A 22,604-nucleotide genomic window follows, 5' to 3' on the forward strand; every position below is an offset into this window, starting at 1 on the left:
TCCCAAAGCAATAGAAATTAGAGCAAAAATGAACCCATGGGACCTCATCAAACTGAAAAGCTTTTGCACAGCAAAGGAAACCCAAAAGAAAACACAAAGACAACTTTCAGAATGGGAGAAAATAGTTTCAAATGATGCAACCGACAAGGGCTTAATCTCTAGAATATATAAGCAACTTATACAACTCAACAGCAAAAAAACCAATCAATCAATGGAAAAATGGGCAAAAGACCTGAATAGACTGTTCTCCAAAGAAGATATACAGATGGCCAACAAACACATGAAAAAATGCTCAACATCGCTGATTATAAGAGAAATGCAAATCAAAACTACCATGAGATATCACCTCACACCAGTCAGAATGGCCATCCTTAATAAATCCACAAATAACAAGTGCTGGAGGGGCTGTGGAGAAAAGGGAACCCTCCTGCACTGCTGGTGGGAATATAAACTGGTACAGCCACTATGGAGAACAGTTTGGAGATACCTTAGAAATCTATACATAGAACTTCCATATGACCCTGCAATCCCACTCTTGGGCATCTATCCGGACAAAACTCTACTTAAAAGAGACACATGCACCCGCATGTTCATTGCAGCACTATTCACAATAGCCAGGACATGGAAACAAGCCAAATGTCCATCGACAGAGGATTGGATTCGGAAGATGTGGTATACATACACAATGGAATACTACTCAGCCATAAAAAAAGGATGACATAATGCCATTTGCAGCAACATGGATGGAGCTAGAGAATCTCATACTGAGTGAAATGAGCCAGAAAGACAAAGACAAATACCATATGATATCACTTATAACTGGAATCTAATATCCAGCACAAATGAACATCTCCTCAGAAAAGAAAATCATGGACTTGGAGAAGAGACTTGTGGTTGCCTGATGGGAGGAGGAGGGAGTGGGAGGGATCGGGAGCTTGGGCTTATCAGACACAACCTAGAATAGGTTTACAAGGAGATCCTGCTGAATAGCATTGAGAACTATGTCTAGATACTCATGTTGCAACAGAAGAAAGGGTGGGGGAAAAAACTGTAACTGTAATGTATACATCTAAGGATAACCTGACCCCCTTGCTGTACAGTGGGAAAATAAAAAAAAAAAAAAAAAGAAAAAGAATTTCCATGAGGAATGGCCATTAATTTACTGAATGCCTGTCCAGCATCTATTACAATGTCCATATACAGTCACCCCTCAGTACCCACGGATCTCCCTTCCACTCCACCCCCTTCCCATGGATACCAAAACCCACTGATGCTCAAGTCCCTATATAAAATAGTGTGGTGTTTGCATGTCCTCCCATATACTTTAAATTATCTCTAAATTACCTTATACTTTGTAGTATCTAGTACAAGTTAATATGAAAATAGTTGCTGGCAGCAATCAGCAAATTCAAATTTTGCTTTTTGGAACTTAAAATCTGCCCCTCCCAATCCCCAAATACCTGTGATGATCCATGATTGCTTGAATCCATGGACAGGGAGGGCTGACTAGTTGTCCTATGACAAGATTCATTTTACCAATGTACTTCCCAATAATAAAGCAACTTGGTGGTAATGGGTGCCATTTTAATACACAGTTAAAGGAGTTCCTAAGACTGAATTCAGAATTTTCATTGATCTTCCTAATGTGAGCCTGTTTCGTATTAGTTTTTCTGTTTGGCTATGAATGTGTAAGTCTAGTTTTGGTATTAAGAGTCACACTGACTTCATGGAATTAGCGGGGTACCTGAAATTTAGACTTTTTAAACCAAAACTGTCATTATGTTGCTGGTTTAGTCATAAATTTCTACTTTATACTCACAATGGTAGTTGTTGTTTTCTTTTTAACTTAGGTGAGGAGACTTTCATCTGTGTCTATGGTAGCTGATCAGCGGGGTGAACTATTCTGATTCCTCTACATGTTTGAAGTCATTTCAGATTGTCCCTTAATGTACACGCCATTCCTCCAGTTTTGAGTCCTGATAAAAACGTGCTCAATAACATAAAGAGGGTAGATCCTACGGCAAGTCAAAGATCATGGCAATTCATCAGTCTATTCCGTTCTGCATGACCCTTCAACCTGGCATGAATCCATCTAACTGTAACACTGTGGAATCCATCTTTTCCCAGCATCTTCTAAAGGGCATCATTAGAGAGAAAAATCTGGAAATACCACATCTGAGTATTCAGTCCTGTAAGTTTCCAGTAAACATTTCAAAACTATATTTTCATTTTTTATCATTTAAATTCTGTAAGTGCCAATGAAATTGTATGAAACAATGATCAGCATCCCAGGGGGAAAACACCCACCTGAGATACCTATTTCATTTTCTGTTCCACTAAAACAAAACATGTAAATCACATCTGGAAATCTAAGTATTTTATACAGTGAAGAAGGCAGCACAAAAAGTTTGACTCTCCTGGTTTCAAAAGTAACTATAAAAAAGCATGTTGCAAAAGTACACAGAAAATATAAATCCACCTGTATAAAATATCTAGAACAGGCACATTTATAGAGAGGAAAAAAAGATCCATGGTTGCCTAGATTTGGGGTGTGCATGGGGATTAACTGCATACAAACATGAGAGACGCTTACTGGGTATTGAGAATATTCTACAACTGAATTGTTATGATTGTATAACTCCATGAATTTACTAAAATCACTGAACTGTGCAATTGAATACTAAGACAGAAGAACTTCATGGTATATAAATTATACCCAAATAAAGCCATCAGAGAAAACAAACGCACTGAGAGGCCAGAAAGCCAAGACTGGCACACCCAAGTTTGAAACACTAAGCTCATAGGATGTCAAAAGAGCCCTCTGCTACTTTCCTGCAGATTCCAAAATCTCTAACTGCTAAACACCCAAACCTGTCACTTACTATAGGTCAGCAACAGCTTCTGCCAGATGAACAATAAATAAATGCTATACTGCATTTACTTGCCCATATTTTGCCCTGGGGAGTGTGAGAAAGGAAGGCAATTGGTTTTTAATGAGAAAATGACCATGTGCCTGACACTGAGGCTAAGCTCTTTCATTATCTCATTGAAACCTGAATATAATCTTATGAGGTAGGTGTCATTTAACCCCATTTTACAGAACAGGAAAAAGAGACTCAAACAAGCTAAGTATTTCATCTAAGATCACAGAATGACTACGCAATGGTGTCAAATTGGAGTCCACACTTGTCAGAGTCCCAATCCCACCCTCCACACACTCAGCTTCCTCATGTTGGTTTGGTCTGTGATGCCAAATTCACTCCTTACAAGTAGGTTCAAGAAAATGACAAGAAGTATCAAGTATAAAATAAATACTCTGAGAAGATTTCAACTCTCACTTCCCAAAGATGGGAATATTTTCTTCATTAAAATCTGCTTTCTTATAAACAACATGCTCACTTGAAAATATTTCAACTGAACAAAAGGCAAACTAAAAGAGAGCCTTCTCTGGTTATGCAACTTTCAAAGAGATATTTACAATCCTAGTCCAAGAACAGTCAGTTCCAAGTGCAATAAACAATAGTGAACTATAAATTAACAAACCCTTTGGTTGGGCTGCTTTGTGTTTCTGACATAAAGATGCATTTCCTTTTGGCAGGAGGGTCTTCCTCTTCATCAGAAGAGCTTTCTACTGTAAGGTCAATAACATCCACTTTCTTCTTGCTTGCCTCATTGGCTACAGTCACTGAACAAGGTTTGCTGAGGACACTTGAAGCTGCAAGTGGGGATAGAAGAGAAAAAAAAGAAAATCAAAGGTGTAACACAAGCTCTAGCTATGTGCAGTCTTAGCTGTGCAGCACAACCTGGAGAATACACAGCCGGCAAAGCCCTTGCTCTGTCCCACAACAGAGACCAGCACTCTAACTCCCGACACCTTCTATAAATGACTGCTTACCTGGGGGGACAGGGTGAGGGTCTGTGCCTTGTGAGAGGATGGAAAGCCTCTGAGATGGCACACTCCGAGTTATCTTCCCACAACTTCCAGTGGATTTGCACAGATCCTGCCCCTCATGTGTCTCCCCAGGTAATAAGCACTCAAGTTACAGACAGATGATCAGAGTTAAGGGGCTGGTCTCTTGCCAGGGGCAGGAGTGTGTGGCTTTACTAGCTGTATATTCTCAGACATACGGTACTGTTAAGTCAGAATCAAATACTTCCATTCTAGCAAAGCAGCAGTGCTCATATTAAATATATAAGCTCTTCACCATAAGCCAGAACTTGATAAAATTTTCATTTTAATAAGTTGAAAAACAAAAACACCCACCACCTCACTTAAATGACCCAGACATTTAAAGTTTTTCTTACCATCTACTCAGGCTCTCCTTTCTGCCCACTACAACAATCTCACACACCATACGTTAACTCACCATTTCTAAGAAAGTATATTATGCCTTACAATCTATTCAGTAGAAAATGAATAATGGAAAAGCAGCAGCAACGAATTAACTAAATAACTGTTTTTGTCAAAGATGACGGAAACCTTGATCACACCACCCATAGCTTCGGTAACAATCAGAGGAGAATGACTACTACACATAAATCCTTTACTTTTTCCTCTCCTTACTCTGAACACCTATTATTCATGACATTTTCAGAACATTAAGTATAGTCAGCACAAAACTCAAATGCAGTAAGTGGACTGTGTCAGGTGAAAAAATAAGTTCAGCTATGGGTTTCAATTTCTCAAAATGCCCTTAGCTTCCTCACTCAGTGTGGACGGACTGCACAGGGAGTTGAAGGCTGAGTTGAGTATAAATCCTATGTAGCCAAGGCAACAGTGAAATTTCTTTCTACAAAGAAATGGAAACAATCTGTTCACTTTTTTAGCCACTAACCTATGACCATTTTCTCCTACCCTTCATGAATGGATGATGCAGCTTCTCTAACCACACCTCTATGTGGGGTTCCTCCAATAGGCACTCTAAAAACAAAGCTGAAAAACTGTCCCTAGAAATGTCATTTGTAATTTTTCATGCTGTAACAAGCACCATATATTAAAATGATTTTAAAGAACATGAATAACAGATGTTGGTGAGAATGTGGAGAAAAGGGAACTCATACACTGTTGGTGGGAGGATAAACTGGTGCAGCCACAATGGAAAAACAGTATGGTGGTTTCTCAAAAAACTAAGAACAGAACTACCATATGACCCAACAATTCCACTCTGGAGTATATATATCCAAAAAAAAGCAAAATCACTAATTTGAAAATAAACAGGAACCCCAATGTTCATAGGAGCATTATTAACAGTTGCTAACACATGGAAGCAACCTAAGTGTCCATCAACAGATGAATGGTTAAAGACGATGTGGTACATATATACAATGAAATATCATTCAGCCGTTAGACAGAACAAAATTTTGCCACTTGCAGTGACATGGATTGACTTGGAGAGCATTATGATAAGTGAAATAAGTCATACCAAAAAAGACAAATATTGTACAGTATCACTTACATGTGGAATCTAAAAACTACCACAAACTAGTATATATAACAAAAAAGAAATAGACTCACAGACATAGAGAACAAACTAGTGGTTACAGGTGGAGAGAGGGACAGAGAGGGGCATTATAGCGGTGGGGGAGTAGGAGGTACAAACTATTGGGTATAGGACCAGCTATAAAGACATGTCATATAATATGGGGAATATAGCTAATAATTTATAATAACTACAGAGTATAATCTTTAAAAATTGTGAGTCACTATACTATACACCTATAACTGACAAAATACTGTACAGCAACTATAATTCAATAAAAATTAATGAAAAAATGATTTTAGGTGATCATTTTATTTACTTATGAAAAATGTACTATGAAAAGACTGATTATAATATAGTATGAACTTTAGCACACTTCTAAGAATAAAAATAATTTGGGAGAAATTACATATGTAACAGATGATCAAAAGATAAAGTGAGCAAATGGAGTTCCAAATGGTAGTTCTAGTGGCCAAGGTTAACGTTAAGAATAATGCTGCACAAGTCTCATCGCTTTGCTCTCTGCTGCCATTCTGCACATACTTTCTATTTTTGTACACGGTTGGCTGGATACTTTCATAGCTTCCTTCTTCGGTCTCATTGGACACCAAGAACCATCTTCTTGGAATTTGATCTCATCCACATCAGAACAGTCATTGAGAATTTCCATAAAAAGCCTATAAACCAAGTAAGAAATACAGAAATACAATCAAATGGCTTTATTCGAAGGTGAAATAGCCAACATTTACCTTGGAGACAAAAGTTAATGCTTTTTTGTTTGTTTTAGTCTTATAACCTCCTTCCTCCTAGGTGTTAGCTCTCTAACAGGCAACAAAAGTAGTAAGTGACTTACTAGATATCATCTAAAAAAAAATCAGTAATTAAACAATACCTGGAGCCTCCTACCTGGGATTGAGAGTAAAGAACAATCCTCGGAGTTCCCGTCGTGGCGCAGTGGTTAACGAATCCGACTAGGAACCATGAGGTTGCGGGTTCGGTCCCTGCCCTTGCTCAGTGGGTTAACGATCCGGCGTTGCCGTGAGCTGTGGTGTAGGTTGCAGATGCGGCTAGGATCCCGCGTTGCTGTGGCTCTGGCGTAGGCCGGTGGCTACAGCTCCGATTCCACCCCTAGCCTGGGAACCTCCATATGCCGCGGGAGCGGCCCAAGAAATAGCAACAACAACAAAAAAAAAAGACAAAAAAACAAAAAAAAAAAAAAAAAAAAAAAGAACAATCCTCAACATAACACACAAATCAAATGTAAAAGTTATTGTACAAGAGGTAATTTATAGAAGTTCCCGTCGTGGCACAGCGAAAACAAATCCAACTAGGAACCATGAGGTTGCAGGTTTGATCCCCTGGCCTCGCTAAGTGGGTTACACATCCAGCATTGCTGTGAGCTATGGTGTAGATCGAAGATAAGGCTCGGATCTGGCATTGCTGCGACTGTGGCTGTGGCCAGCAGCTGCAGCTCCGATTGGACCCCTACCCTGGGAACCTCCATATGCCACGAGTGTGGCCCTAAAAAGCAAAAAAAAAAAAAAAGGATCATGGGGTAGGAAAAAGAGGTAGAAATAGGAATGGAAAAGAAGTCTCAATAAATTTAAAATAATTCAGAACATACAAATTACGTCCTATGATCAAAATGAAATTAAATTTGACAAATATCTCTTCAGACTTAGGCTCACTCAAAAAGAAAGAGATAACCTAAGGAGCCAAGGTCTATTAAAGAAACTGAATTTGCAAAAACTTTACCACAAAGAAAATTCCAGGCCCAAATACCTACCAAAATATTTGAGGAGACATAATACCACTACTTCCTAGCTCGCTGTAAAAGGCCAGCATTACTCTGATACTAAAGATAGACAAAAACATTATAAGAAAACCAAAGGCCAGTATATCTCATGAACTTGGCAAAACAAACCCAGCAATAAACAAAATATATCATGACCACATGGGGTTTATCCCCAGAATGAAAGGTTACTTTAATATCTGAAAGTCAGTCAATGTAAATCCTATCAGCAGACTAGTCAGCTCAACACAGCAAGACAAAGAAATAAAAGGCATCCAGATTAAAAAGGAAGAAGTAAAACTTGTCTTTATTCATAAAACATTACTATCTATATAGAATATCCTGTTTCACAGTAATGCTATTAGAACTACAACAGGTGTTTAGTAAAGTTTCAAGACACAACATACAAAAATCAACTGTATTTCTACAGACTACAACAGCTAGAAATCAACATAAACAACACCACCACATCAAAAATATGAATGGGATAAATCTAAAGGGTTCCCTTGTGGCTAAGTGGATTAAGAATTTGATGTCGCCACTGCTGTAGCTCAGGTTGCTGCTGTAACGTTGGTTTGATCCCTGGCCGGTGAACTTCCACATGCCACGAATGAGGCCAAAAAGGAAAAATCTGACCTAAGGCATAAGACTTGTATAATGAAAACTGCCAAACATTACTGAGATCTAATTAACTAAACAGACATATATCATGTTCAAGATCAAAAGACTCAATATTGTGAAGTCACCCTTAACTAATCTATAGATTCAACGTGACACAAATTAAAAAAAAAAAAAAAAAAAAAAAAAATCCAGCAGGTTTTTTTCCCCTAATCGACAAGCTGATTCTAAAATTTGCAGTGAAGTGTGAAAGATCTACAATTGCCAACATAATTTTGAAAAAGAACAAAATTCTTTGTTCCTACTGTGGTGCAATAGGTTAAGGATGCAGCAACATGAGTTTTGACCCCCAGCCCAGTGCAGTGGGTTAGGGATATGGTATTGCTGCAACTATGGCATGGGTTGCAGCTGCAGCTCGGATTCGATTGCTGGCCTGGGAACTTCCATATATCGCGTGTGCAGCAAACAAACAAACAAACAAACAAACAAAAAAAAAAAAGAACAAAGTTAGAAAACCCACATTACCCTATATCCAAACAATGCGGTATTAACATAAATATAGACAAATCAATGGAACAGAGATAAATTCACATACATATGGCCAAATGATTTTTGAGAAAAGGTGCAAAGGCAGTTTGATGAGGAAAAGATGACCTTTTCAACAAGTGTGGCAGAACTGTGTGACCTTATGCCAAAACAAAAATGAAACCTGGATTCTTATCTCATATTACATACAAAAATTAACTTAATATGTAAAACAGGCCTAAATGTAAAATTAAATTACAAAACTTCTAAAGAAAGCAAGGAGAAAATCTTTGTGACAGTGGCTCAGGGAAAAAATGTCTTAATATGATATCAAAAGCACAATACATAAAAGAAAACCTTGATAAAATGGCCTTAATCTGAGAACTTTTGCTCTTTCAAAGATACTGTTAAGAGACAGAAAACATGAAACAGCAGAAAACAGTTGCAAATCACATATCTGATAAGTCTTATAACCACAATAATATAAAGAACTACCAACACTCAATATGAAAACAACCCAATTGAAAAATGGGCAAAAGTTTAAACAGTCACTTCACCAAAGACAACATACAGATGTCAGATAAATACACAAAAAGATGCTCAATACAGTCATAAGGGAAATGCAAATTAAATCCACAATGGGGTACCACTGTATACCACTAGAACACCAAAAATTAAAAAGACTAACAATACCAAATGTTGATGAGAATGTGGAGCAACTGGAACTCTCATATACTGCTAGTGGCAATATAAATTAGTATAAGGACTTGGGAAAACATTTTGGTAACTTATTAAAAGATTAAGCATATATCTAGCATGTGACCAGGAATTCCACTCTTACTTGTCCAAGATAAATTAAAACATCAGTTTAGGAGTTCCCGTCGTGGCGCAGTGGTTAATGAATCCGACTAGGAACCATGCGGTTGAGGGTTCGGTCCCTGGCCTTGCTCAGTGGGTTAACAATCCGGCGTTGCCGTGAGCTGTGGTGTAGGTTGCAGACGCGGCTCGGATCCCGCGTTGCTGTGGCTCTGGCGTAGGCCGGTGGCTACAGCTCCGATTCAACCCCTAGCCTGGGAACCTCCATATGCCGTGGGAGCGGCCCAAGAAATAGCAACAACAACAAAAGACAAAAAAAAAAAAAAAAAAAAAAAAAAAAAACCAAAAAAAAACACATCAGTTTACATAGAGATTTGAACATGAATATTCTTAGCTTTGTTTGCAAGAAACCCAAATGAGAAACAACCCATCAACAACTGAATAAATAAACTGTGGAATGTCTAAAAAATGGACTACTACTCAGCAATAAAAATGAATGACTATTGGTACATGCAGCAATGTGGATGAATCTCAAAGTACGCAAGCATACTGAATAAAAATAAGCTAGACAGGAGTTCCTGCTGTGGCACCATGGGATCGATGGCATCTAAGAGCGCTGAGATGCAGGTTTGATCCCCAGCCCAGCACAGTGGGTTAAGGATCTAGCGTTACTGCAGCTGTGGCATAGCTGGCAACTATAGCTTGGATCTGATCCCTGGCCTGAGAACTCCATATGCTGCAGGGCAGCCAAAAAAGAAAAAAAAATAAGCTAGACAAAGGAAGCACATACATTATGATTCCATTCATATATAAATTGTAGAAAATCCAAAACATTTTACAGAAACAGAAAGCACATCAGTGTTTGAGGATATAATGAAAGGAAAATATTAGAAAGATATATGAGAAAACTTTGAGTGTGATAGATAATCTTACCATGATGATATTATAGGTATATATGTTATGTGACAAAATGTAGCAAACTGTATACTTTAAATATGGGCAGTTCTTAAACTTCAATAAGACTGATAAAAAGGAGTAATAAGGGGAAAAATGCTACCTTCATTAGAAGATCTAATTTCGTAAATCTGTATTTTCCCCAATTACATGAAAAGCATAATACCAATCAAAATCCAAACAGGATTTCTTTGTGTAATTTGAGAATACTTTTATTCAAGAGAATATGGCAGAACAAATTGTTTTAATGGGCAAAAAAATTCTGAAACATAGGGCCTAAGAGATGTTAATGCATAACAAAAGTCTAACGATAAAATGGTTTTGGGAGTTCCCATCATGGGTCAGTGGCTGACGAATCTGACTAGGAATCATGAGGTTGCGGGTTGAATCCCCGGTCTCGCTCAATGAGTTAAAGATCCAGTGAGCTGTGGTGTGGGTCGCAGACATGGCTCAGATCCCCCATTGCTGTGGCTGTAGTGTAGACTGGTGGCCACAGCTCCGATTGGACCCCTAGCCTGGGAACCTCCATGTGCCATGGGTACGGCCCTAGAAACACAAAAGACAAAAGACAAAAAAAAAAAAAAAAAAATGGTTTTGTGCTGGCCAGTACTTTGCTCACGGTCACAGACGCCAGTTCAGAAATGATAGCAGTGTATGAAAAATGTTTTAAATGATAGAGGGAACTATCTTAAACCAATAGGCGAGATGATTTATTAAGTGTTGGTGAGATTACTAATTAACAATAAGAGTGATGAGGTGGGAAGTTCCCTTGTAGCACAGTGGGTAAAGGATCCAGTATTGCTGCAGCTGTGGCACAGGTTGGAACCACAGAACAGGTTCAATCCCTGGCCCAGGAACTTCTACATGCCGGGGTGCAGCCAAAAAGAAAACAGTGGTAAGGTGGAGTTATGAGATAAAGTTTCTTTCCCAAAGTTCCTCCAATAGTTCTACTCTTTACTTTCATAGAACTTACCACTTACTGTGCAATTCTTTCCTGTCTCCCACATGCTCTGTTTACCATTTTAGACCCAGTATCAGACACACAGCAAGTATTTAATAAGTACTGTGCTGAATGAATTAATGAAGGAACCCATGAAGGAATAAAGAACGGCATGAATGAAAGGAAAAAAATAAATAAATAAAACCCAAATCTTAAAAGTACCTGACAAAAAACAAGTAAATGTTCATATAAAATCTCTGGGACTTTCTAAATCACATTAAAGACAGAAACGCAAAATAAAGAGACAGATTTGATGAAATAAGATATAAAGTTTCTGAATGAGCTACAGCTCCGATTAGACCTCTAGCCTGGGAACCTCCATATGCCGTAGGTGAGGCCCTCAAAAGACAAAAAAAAAGACAAAAAAATAAAAATAAGACTTAGGTTGGTAAGAAGACTGAGACGTGGTCTTCCAAAACACTTCTGGCAGGAGAGTGAAATGACTGAACTAGGAGAGTAAAATCATTTACTCCTTCTGAGAGGCATCTTAATAATACACGTCTTAAAATGATATATTTGCTTTTACTCAGCATTTCAATTTCTAACAGCTTAAGGAAAAACCCATAGACATAAGCAAGCAAACAAAAGTTTCAAAAAAATGTTCACATCACAAGGTAAAATAGAAAGAGTGGAAGCAAACAATGTAGGGAATAATATTTAAAAAACGCTTACATGATGAGTCGTGTACCCATAAGGAAACATCAAGTATTTAGGACACATACTCTAAAATATTAATGGGCGAAGGAGCATGACATATGTAACTTATTCTCAAATGGTTCAACAGGTTTTAGAAAATAGTAGTAATAATAGTAATAATCATCCTCTTTCTCTCTACACATGCACATGCACATACCAAAAACATATACATCAAGGACGAATGTGATAAAACAAATATGGCAGTGTTAACACCTGGCACGTCAGGGTCAAAGTTATAGAGAATGCTCTTTGTGCCACTGTTGCAATTTTGTGGCAAGTTTGAAGTTTTCAAAATAAGTCAGAAAGATTTAAAAAGTAAAAACCCAGTAAAGTAAAAGTTTATAGAGAAGTCCCATCACTCTTCATTGTCTCATTCCTCTCTATAATAATACTCTTTCAAAATGTTTAAAAAAAAAACCAACCAAAAAAGCCGTACTAGTATCTTTAAAGATCTAGGATATTTTTCACTCTATACTGAGTGAAAATCACATCATATGTATGTACATACAAATCACTATGTAAAGTGAGCGAGTTCCTGTTGTGACACAGCTAAAACGAATCTCACTAGGAACCATGAGGTTGCGGGTTCTATCCCTGGCCTCGCTCAGTGGGTTAAGGATCTGGCGTTGCCATGAGCTGTGGTGTAGGTCGCAGACGCGGCTCAGATCTGGCATTGCTGTGGCTGTGGCTGTGGCTGTGGTGCAGACCGGCAGCTGCAGCTCCAATTCGACCTTTTGTCTGGGAGCCACCATATGCCTCGGGTGCGGCCCTAAAAAGCAAAAAAAAAAAAAAAAAAAAAAATTATGTAAAGTGAGATTTCCATCTCTTTAATATATCAATAATAAAATCATCACCACAGGGATGGGATGTTGATGATTTTAATCTTTTCATTAACTATATTTTCTAAATCTTGGTAGTGCATGGATTATATATGCAATTTTTAAAGTGTTACACAGGAGTTCTCATCGTGGCTCGGTGCAAACGAATCTGACTAGCATCCATGAGGCAGGTTCAATCCCTGGCCTCGCTCAGTGGGTTAAGGATCTGGCATTGCCATGACCTGTAGCACAGGCCAGCAGCTATAGCTCTGATTTGACCCCTAGTGTGGGAACTTTTCCATGTGCCTTGGTGCGGCCCTAAAATAAAAAAAACAAAAATAAAACAAAATGGAAAGTGTTACATAAAAAAGGGGTACCTCACTTACTAGTAATTTGTTTATATCATTTTTCTTAGACACAAGAGACAATGCTCAAGAATCTGGGCTTCAGAGTCAGAAAAACCTGGAAGTGAATTCAAGTTTGAATGTACCAGATGTGTAACACAACTGATACCCTACCCTACCCTACCCCATGCTCTGCATTTTTACATAGACTTAGTTGCTCTTCAAGAAGTTCTAGGTAAACAAAATGACATCACTAAGTGGATTTTACCCTCTTTCTTATGAGCAATGAAATATGATCATCGAAAGGAAAAAGAAAAGGAAACTACTCACCCTCCTGCCCCCAAAACAAATAATATTATCAAGATAAAAGGGCCGCTAACTACAGTTTAAAATAAGATCAAGTATAATTCAGTATTATGTTGGGATATGCTTACCCATCTAAAATTAGACTTTCATAGGCAGCTTTTTTGTCACAAACAGGACAAATCCAGGTGGGCTTCTTCTCATTCATTTGCAGATAAAGGGCAGCATCAAAACACTGTAGGTGTGTACAAGTCACTGCACGGCATGGGATTGTCAGCCTCATTTTCCCTAACTTCGTGGGAAGACAACATGGGAAATCATTTCAGAAAGGAGATCAAAGCCTGAAAAGTCATAAGAGTCTGAAGAAGTTACACAAGACTATCAAAATGAAAAAGAAATTGAAACCAGAATTACTTTCCATCAAGATCACTATGTATCTTTTTATTCTTTGGTAATTTTTAAAAGATTATTTCACTTTTTGAAAGTAGATAACCTGTAAATTCACAAGAGGAAAAAGATACATATACAATGAAAACATGTCTGCTCATCTGTTCCCCCATTTAGAGGCAACCACTGTTATCCAGCATGTCTTGTCATAGATGTCCTATGCATAATCAAATGTGTATTTTAAAAAACATTTTCCTACAAATGGTGGCATGCAATTCACACAATTCTGTACTTTGTCACACAATATACCCTGGTAAGTGTTTCACATATGTCAGTACATAAAAAGCTACCATGAAGGTATCGTAATTGATATGAAGACTCCCTCATCTATTGACCGACATTCAAATTGTTTCCAATCTGTGAGTGCTACAAAAACTGCTGAAATAGCTATAGAATAAATTTCTAGAAGTGAAATTTTTGTGTCAAAAAAAAAAGTGTATTTGTGATTTTTGTCACAATGACAAACCATCTTCCAAAGAGGTTACCTATTGATTTACGCATGTAACATTAATGGGCTCTGCTCCCCTTGACCCTGTCAATCCTTTGACCTCTGCCAAGCTGACAGGTGAAAAAATACCGCATTTTGGTTGTGGAATACACTTCTGTTATTTTAAGTGAAGCTGAGCTTCTTTTTTTATTACTTCTAAGAGTCATTTGTGTTTCCAAGAACTGTCTGTTTATTCATAACCTTTCCTCATTTTTTTTCCACTTGATTATTAATCTTTGGTTACCTATATTAATCAGCCTCATGTATGTTGTATATTTGCAAACACATTTTTCACTTATGAAAATGTTTTACTTTTGTATAATCGCATGTGCTATTTTAATATATACTCTTTAATAACTTGGTGCTCTGTCCAATTCTTATTCCAGTTGGTAGAGAAATACCAAGATTCAGATTAGATCAGATCAAATCTTTCCGTAGAGACTTTCAAACCTCCCTATCTAATTCCTTTATAGAAAATACGTTTATAACCACAGTTCTCTTATTCTGATAGAAAATCTGTTTCTCCCACTACACTCTTAAGTCCCACAAGGACAAGGTCTACGTCACTGTTCACCAATGTATTCCAAGTGTCACAACACTGACCAAGCATATGTTCAGTATTTGTCAGCCAAGTGGTAAAATGAATGAAGAGACTGGATAAGCAGCAAAAGGAAAGAAAAGGAAGGAAGGACTTATTTATACATACTATAAAGTCTAGAAGAAGTCACAGAAAAATTACTTAACACTGTTAACTCTGAAGGGTAGGATTTTTAGGATGTTCTGCTTTGTTTTGATTTATCTGTAATTTCTTTCTTCTAAAATGATTTAAATAGAGGAGTTCCCATTGTGGCTCAGGGGTAATGTATCCAAGAGGATGTGGGTTCGATCCCTGGTTAAGGATCTGGAGTTGCCGTGAGTTGTAGTGTAGGTTGTACACGTGGCTTGGATCTGGCGTTGCTGTGGCTGTGGTATAGGCTGGCAGCTGCAGCTCTGATTTGACCCCTAGCCTGGGGACTTCCATATGTGGCATGTGTGACCCTAAAAAGCAAAATTAATTAATTAAAATTTAAAATTTAAAAAGAAAATAATTTAGCCAACTCATCACTATAGTAGTAACTAATGCTTATATAGTTCTACCTACATGCAAGGTACCAGGCTGAGTACTTTACATTAACCTTTGTGAAACTTTACATTTAAACTACACAGTTTAGGTAAATAATCATCCTTTTATAAATGAGGAAACAGGCACAAAGAAGCGAAGTAACCTAACATCACAAAGTGAGAAAGTGGCAGAGCCAATATCTGAACCAAGATGCTCTAGCTGCAGACTCCACACTGTCTCTAAGTGTCTAAGATTCTCAAAGAGATTTTAGAAGTTACAGTGATTTGTACAAGTATGTAGCACAATTTAACTATTTAAGACAGAAGAAAAGAATGTGAGGCAATCTCCTCTACAATATCTGCTTCTGTATTTTCCCTTCCTTTAATAAACAAACTATCCCTTAAGCGATGTAGACTCTTAACAGTTGTGCTAAAGACTTCTATATAAATTTCAAATAATTCTAATAACCCCGTAACTCCAAAAAGACTAGCATCTGTATTTCTACTTTTGAAATGAAGGTGCAGAGTCTAAAAACAACACACTCACTAAGACACAGCTGGTGGAACTGTAACACAAATACAAATGTTTTTCAGTTTCATGAAAATATTTTTAGTTTTACATTACACCTGGTGGTAGTTCTTGGTTTTAATCATCTACCTTTTCCTATTTTGCTAAAAGATTTTTGTTCTATGAGAAATGGATGTTGACTAAATGCCTACTCAGCACCTAATGAGATGATCAGAAAAATTTTTTTCAATTATTATTACATATAATTTCAATAGATTTTCTAATATCAAACTGTACTTGGCATTCCTAAGGGGCATCCCTTGCTCTTTAATTTTATTCTTTAAAAATAGTACCGGTTTCCATTGGCTAGTGTCTCATTTAGGAATTTTCCATCACTGCTTTTTCTATACAATCCATGTTGAGAAACAACTCAAATAATGACTAAAAAAAGGTTGGAAAAAATAAGCTGCATCATACTCATTCAACAAAATACCTAGAGTGGTTAAAATCAGATCTACACATATTAATACATTTCAGATATACTCTTAATTTAAAAAGAGTAAACCACCAAACAATATATATAGCACAATACAATTTTTTCCAATAAATATACATGATTATAAACACGTTAAATCTAGAAAGAAAGATATATAAAATCTAACCTACCTTCCTTTTCTATCCCCCACCCAGCCTACCTCTGCAGGACGGACTAAAAATTCACTAGCTAACATTACTAAGAGCGAACTCCTATGTAAAATTCAGATTTTGTGTTCAAAAATGTAATTATACACACTGAATCAGACCCCTCTTCAACAATTACTATAAAATTACCTTCCTTAGGTCCCAAGGACAAAGGTTTTGGACTGCGTACTCACTATCCAAATTCACATCAGCTCTCAATCACTTTACAAACCATATTATGAAAGAGAACATTTCTCCAATTTCAGCCCTCATTTTCTCTCATTTTTGCCTAATAAACCCAGAGTTCACCACTTAGCCTTCCAAGCGCCTTGCTAGGATCCTTATTTTCCTTCTCCATTTCCCATCACTACCCTAGATCCCGTTTATTTCCACAGGCAGCTAGCTGTACTCCATTCTGCTATCTTCAACTAACACCAGTACTGGCTCTGCCTCAAAACTATTTTCATCATCTTACTTCTGTCATCTACCTGTTAAGTCTCATCAAAACACCTGTGTTTGGTTTTCTAATAACATATACCACATCCTATAGTTAGCTACCCAACTTTATGTTGACACTAGCAGAGCCTGAAGAGTATCACTCACTCTTTTCTTAGATAGTGCTCTGAAAAAAATAAGGTAGGATGAATACTGAGGAAAAGCTCAAAAAACAGTCTCACAAACAGATCTGTCAGTTTTATTGAAATTGACATATTTGAAAGGAATTTCTTACATAGAAGAAATCCTAACCACTCCAATATACCACTTTCACTATTTTGAAAGTCCAAGAATTCATTACTTGGCTATTGTGTTTTGGTTGTTCTCAGGTAGAATGGCAGTGTTTGACGGAAAAAAGGAAAACAAGTTCCAAGAAAATAAGACTTACAGAAAACAGATTGTGCAACTCCTTGAACTGTGTAGAAGCACCTTCTTCCTGATAGAATAGTTTAACATACTAAAAACATAAAAGTGACTTGAGTTACCTTCCCAAATAGCGGCTGTGCCTAGAATACAGCCAGCAATTTAACATTTGCCAAATATACTAGGCAAACTAGGAAAACTGAGAAACTGTCAATATCCAATTGTTTTTGACCAACAAAATGGCAATTTCATGTGTTTCAATTTAATATGTTTTAACATGAGAGGGAGGAAAAAGGCATTGTGAAGACACTCAAGGAGTTCCTGTTGTGGCTCAGCAGGTTAACAGCCCAACCAGTATCTGTGAGGAGGCTGGTTTTACCCCTGCCCTGGCTCAGTGGGTTAAGGACCCAGCATTGCTGCAGGTGCAGCATAGGATGCAGATGCAGCTTGGATCCTGCATTGTTGTGGCTGTGACATAGGCCAGCAGCTGCAGCTCTGATTTGACCCCTAAGCCTGTGAACTTCCATATGTCTCAGGTGTGGCAGCCCAAAAAAGACACTCAAAAGAACTCACGCCAACTAACACAACATTGTAAATCAACCAAAATCAACTATACTTTGATAAGATTTTTTTTAAGTAAATAAAAAATAAATTTTAAAAATAATAAAAGAACTCATGACTGAGGTCTACACACAACTTGTGAGTAGAAGAGGTTCTGGGGCCACTGCCACTACCTCAGGGTATTAATGTCCTCCTATAGCCCTTCTCTGTTTCATAACCACAAGTTCCCAATTTTGAAGCAATCCCAATTTCACATAGTTCTAGCCCTTTTCAATAATAGGTAAGTTAAACTTAATGATAATTAAAAAATAAAGCTTTAGAAAGAAATATATCTGCAAACACTGCTTTCCAGGATGACAGAAAGGTGGACTTATAACCAGTATATTTATATTTTTGGCAATACGGTACCCTGTTAAGAGAACTAGAATGTCATAAGACCAACATTTTTATCCTTGTTTATAAACTGTGTGGTTTGGGTTAACAAACCCTTTTCAGTCTCAGGTTCCGCATCTGCAAAATAGGAACAACTCCATATAAGCTAGCTCATAAAACAGTATAAGAAGTACATTAAAGAAACACAACAAGGGAGTTCCCGTTGTGGTGCAGTGGTTAGCGAAACCGATTAGGAACCATGAGGTTGTGGGTTCGATCCCTGGCCTTGCTCAGTGGGTTAAGGATCCGGCATTGCCATGAGCTGTGGTGTAGGCTGCAGATGCAGCTCGGATCCCGCATTGCTGTGGCTGTGGTGTAGGTCAGCGGCTACAGCTCCAATTAGACCCCTAGCCTGGGATCTAATATGTCCACGACCTCATATGTCGTGGGAGCGGCCCAAGAAATGGCAAAAAGACAAAAAAGAAAAGAAAAAAAGAAACACAACAAACTATCCCCTTCTCTCTCTCTCTCTCTCCAGAAGAAAAACTGTACATTTCTCACAATGGTAGCTGGTCACCAAATGCCCCCCAAACTACATTATAAATTTCCTCATTCCATGAAATTTCTCTCATCTGCAAAAGGCCTCCTCCAAAAGCACTGATTTTTCAAAAGCTTTCATCTCTATTCCTGACCTCTCCTGTCTAAGAGCACAATTTTTTGTGGTGTCTCTTCTCAGAGGAGTTGGTTTTCTCTCTCAAACTAGACCATTAACTTCCTGACGATTTCTTACCAAGTCTTTGGTATCTCCTCCTACAATAAGCTCAGTACCAAGCACACAGGAGGATCTCAGAGATGCTGATTTCTCCTCCAAAGTTGCTATAGAAGGAAATATAAGTTTTAAAATATGGTGCTAAAAAGTATATTACAAACAGACTAAGATTTCACACATTCTAACTCATTAAACCGGAACTATCAATTAGCATTTATTAGGTCCTAATAATTCTACTGCCATTTTTCAATACTGTTTATATTCTGATAAAAGGAGCCAATTCTCTGTACATGTTTGGCATTAGCTGTAGTTTATCTATAGCATTAACAGTGATAGATTATTCTGAATAGATTATCTCTTTCTTCTCTAACACAATACCCTTTTCACGTCTCTTCTTGCTTCGTCATTGCCTGAAGAAAGTTTGCTTTCTTTGGAATATAATGCTTAATCACTAAGATGCCTGAACAGGATAACAACAACAACAACAACAAAAAAAAAAAGCTCAAAATTCTATCATATCATTCATTCCCATACTTACTATTATAGGAAGATTAGCAATTTATAAAAAACAAAATGCCCTAGAATGTTTTGCTGGTTTACTTACAGGGCACATCAAGGACACGCGAAGGCTAGTAGTAGCAATTTCACTATCAGGATCCGCAGTAAGTTTCTCTTTAACTTTAAAAAGAAGGAAAATTAATAATAAAAAAAGCATAAAAAATCTGATCTATGAACAGAATTACAGAAATATATATCATCTTATTAAAGTTTACCAAACACTTAAAATAGGTCAAGAAACTACAAAAACAAAACAAAGAAATAAAATATTAAGTATCAAAAACACAACCATACTTTCAGTATTAAAGAATTACAAATGTGCAAACTCTACCACATTTAGTTGAAGTTTTAAAAATCTCTTTTTAAAAGTAAAATTGCAGATAAGGAAGAGTTTCAAAACAGAAAGCTATTTAAGACATAAGAACAATAAAACAATTAAGAACTTGGAAGGCAGCTGTACTCTGAGCTTCAATGCTTTCCTAAAACACATTCATGACTGTTTAAGTAGACAGTACTGGTAATTTCCAACAACTGCCAAATTTGAAAACAGAACAGGTAAAATATTTTGACACTTTCTCTGAAAACTGAAAACTATTATGGATGTGGGAAAACGTGATCTTATTCACTATGTAACGTACGCAAGTTACTGAGTACACAGGCCTATATATTTATATATCTCACTTAGCTACCTAATTTTCAACATCATTACAGAGAGAACTGTAATGGAAGTTGGACAGAGTTGAACTGGAGTTAGTTAGGGTAAGAAAAACTGGGGAAGAGTTTCCTTGGCTTTTAGCTCTAGGCAGGAAGATCAATAATGGTGCTATTTAAGATGAGGAATGGCTTGAGAATAAGAAAAATATCATTTCAAGGGCCCTACTTGGCTCCCTCTTCAACCTTATAGACCCTCTTCTCCTTTTTGGTTCATTCAGTGATACTGGGAGGTAACTGGGGGAAAGACAGAAAAAAATTGCCCAGAAAACAAAAATGTCTTGTTCAATTAAATTCAGTTACTGACTTAATTACTGGGGTTATCTCTATTTATCCTAACGATATAGAGAACACTACAACTTTACCAAGAGTTATGGTTCTGATGATCATAAGAATTTTAACATTTATATAAAAACTGCAGCACATTGTCTTCTATTTTGAAATCTAAGTATAGTTTATGAGACAATCTTAAGGCAATAGAAAATTAACTACTTTTGCTTACTAAAACGAATTATAAGTAATTTCTAGTTTTAAACTAAGGTCTGTCCTAATGGTCAATAGTGTTTTAGTTATCTTAGGAAAGTGACTGCAATTACAAATTGACATAAATGTACTAGACTCTCTTTCATGAAAGCTTTTATTTCTTTACAGAAATAAGCTATGAAAATATTTTAATGTAAGTTTTTAATAAGCTAGAACATATATACCTGTTTTCAAACAAATTTTCATTTTAAATATAGGGACCTATAAGTAAAATTAATACTCATATATTAGCCATGTATCTTGTGGAGTAGCTAATTCCTCTTACTTGTTACATTAGATGTGTTTGAATTTCTATGCACACTGTAACATTCTCTGTAAATAAAGAAAATTTCACTTCTTCCAAAAAAATAAATAAATAAAAATAAATTCAGTTATTGAACTAAATTATTTAAGGCTTCGGTTAGACTCCCCTCCCCCCCGCCTATTATGATACTGTATAAAAACAAAGTACAAAATTAAACATCTCGGAAAAGCAAATACTGTTGACAGATATCAACATTTCTTCTACAAAAAGACCTTCATAGTTAGAAGTTGTCAAATGTACATTACACTACAAACTAGAGGTTTTGAAGAATTCTATTCCTATTCACAAGTCACCACAGGAATCGAAACTGCCAACAACCTGACATTTACTAAATAACTTCTTATGAAAAGGCAAAAAAATCAGACTAACTAGGATGTAAAATTAATCCTCTTAGCAGTGGTTTCTCGAAGAAAAGAGTTTTTCAACTTTTAGGGCTCTGTTCTGAGAGTATTTTTACCTCATAATTCATTTTAGGTTTCTAATAATTGTTCCTGTAAGGATCTATATTCGAGGCTTTTTTTTCCCATTTTAAGCATCTCATATGTCCAGTTTTACAAACATTACTTACTTAGTGCTCTGGAATGATCAGGGTTTCTAATACCTTTCATTTTTAATCTCTGCAATAACATGGCTGATGTGAGCTGTCGTACAAGATATACAGACATGGAGTAATTCTACAAAGAAAGATAATCTGTGTTAAAGAAGAGAGAAGTCTTTTTATTTACATAAAACACTTGTCTAAGAAACTCTAGTTTCTAAAAATAACATTCAAAATAACTGCCACAGGAAGGTCAATGACTGGGAAAGGAACAAATCAACTCAGCTACCTGAGGGAAGACGAAAGCTTAATCACATTAAAGGGATTTCTCAATCACTTACCACTTTAAAACATCAAATGGTTTAAATCAGTGGTTTTCAAACTCAGTTTCTAACTTAATAAAATTGCTAACTTAGGGGTCCCCATAGAATAAATGAGAATATACCCTCCCATACCCATTTCTAATTAGAATTTTCTGTTTTTATGTAATACGGCTCTCAAAACATTTTAGTTGGAAAATGAGTCCCACTGCAGAAACAAAGTTCAAACACCTGTGGTCTACATTAACACTTCAAAACCAGAGTTCTAATTCTGGCAGACACTTGCTACATGGCCTTGAGCAACTCATCCATATGAACCCCAAATCAGCATTCTTTAGAGAAAAAAATATGACAAATTAATCCCTGTTCCTAAACGGGCATTTTACTGGTGAAGGGGCAGCTATTGTAGTATACATTAAATAAAAAGAAATGATAAAAATCAAAAGGACAAGGCCAAAAAATAAAGGCATCCAATTCTATACCCTCTTAGATCTGGCACA

At 36.8% G+C, this 22,604-nt stretch overlaps 1 protein-coding gene across 11 annotated transcripts in view; it reads right to left on the minus strand.

Moving 5' to 3' along the window:
* Window positions 1-22,604, minus strand: part of PIAS2 (protein inhibitor of activated STAT 2) — a 144,164-nt gene that overhangs the window by 57,458 nt on the left and 64,102 nt on the right. For 10 of the 11 annotated variants that reach the window (XR_002344194.1, XR_002344195.1, XM_021092649.1 and 7 more), the window contains 5 exons: window positions 21,815-21,920; window positions 19,735-19,808; window positions 13,478-13,638; window positions 6,024-6,157; window positions 3,544-3,715 (listed from right to left, as the gene is read on the minus strand). Coding sequence is in view for 8 of the 11 variants with exons in the window: in XM_021092649.1 (XP_020948308.1) it covers window positions 3,544-3,715; window positions 6,024-6,157; window positions 13,478-13,638; window positions 19,735-19,808; window positions 21,815-21,920 (647 nt within the window). In the remaining 3 variants the exon portion in view is untranslated. Of the gene's footprint in view, window positions 1-1,819; window positions 1,977-3,543; window positions 3,716-6,023; window positions 6,158-13,477; window positions 13,639-19,734; window positions 19,809-21,814; window positions 21,921-22,604 lie in introns of all 11 variants that reach the window. The other variant, XR_002344196.1, reaches the window with a different exon arrangement.

This window comes from Sus scrofa, chromosome 1 (assembly GCF_000003025.6).
Source record: "Sus scrofa isolate TJ Tabasco breed Duroc chromosome 1, Sscrofa11.1, whole genome shotgun sequence".
NCBI classification, from domain to species: Eukaryota; Metazoa; Chordata; class Mammalia; order Artiodactyla; family Suidae; genus Sus; species Sus scrofa.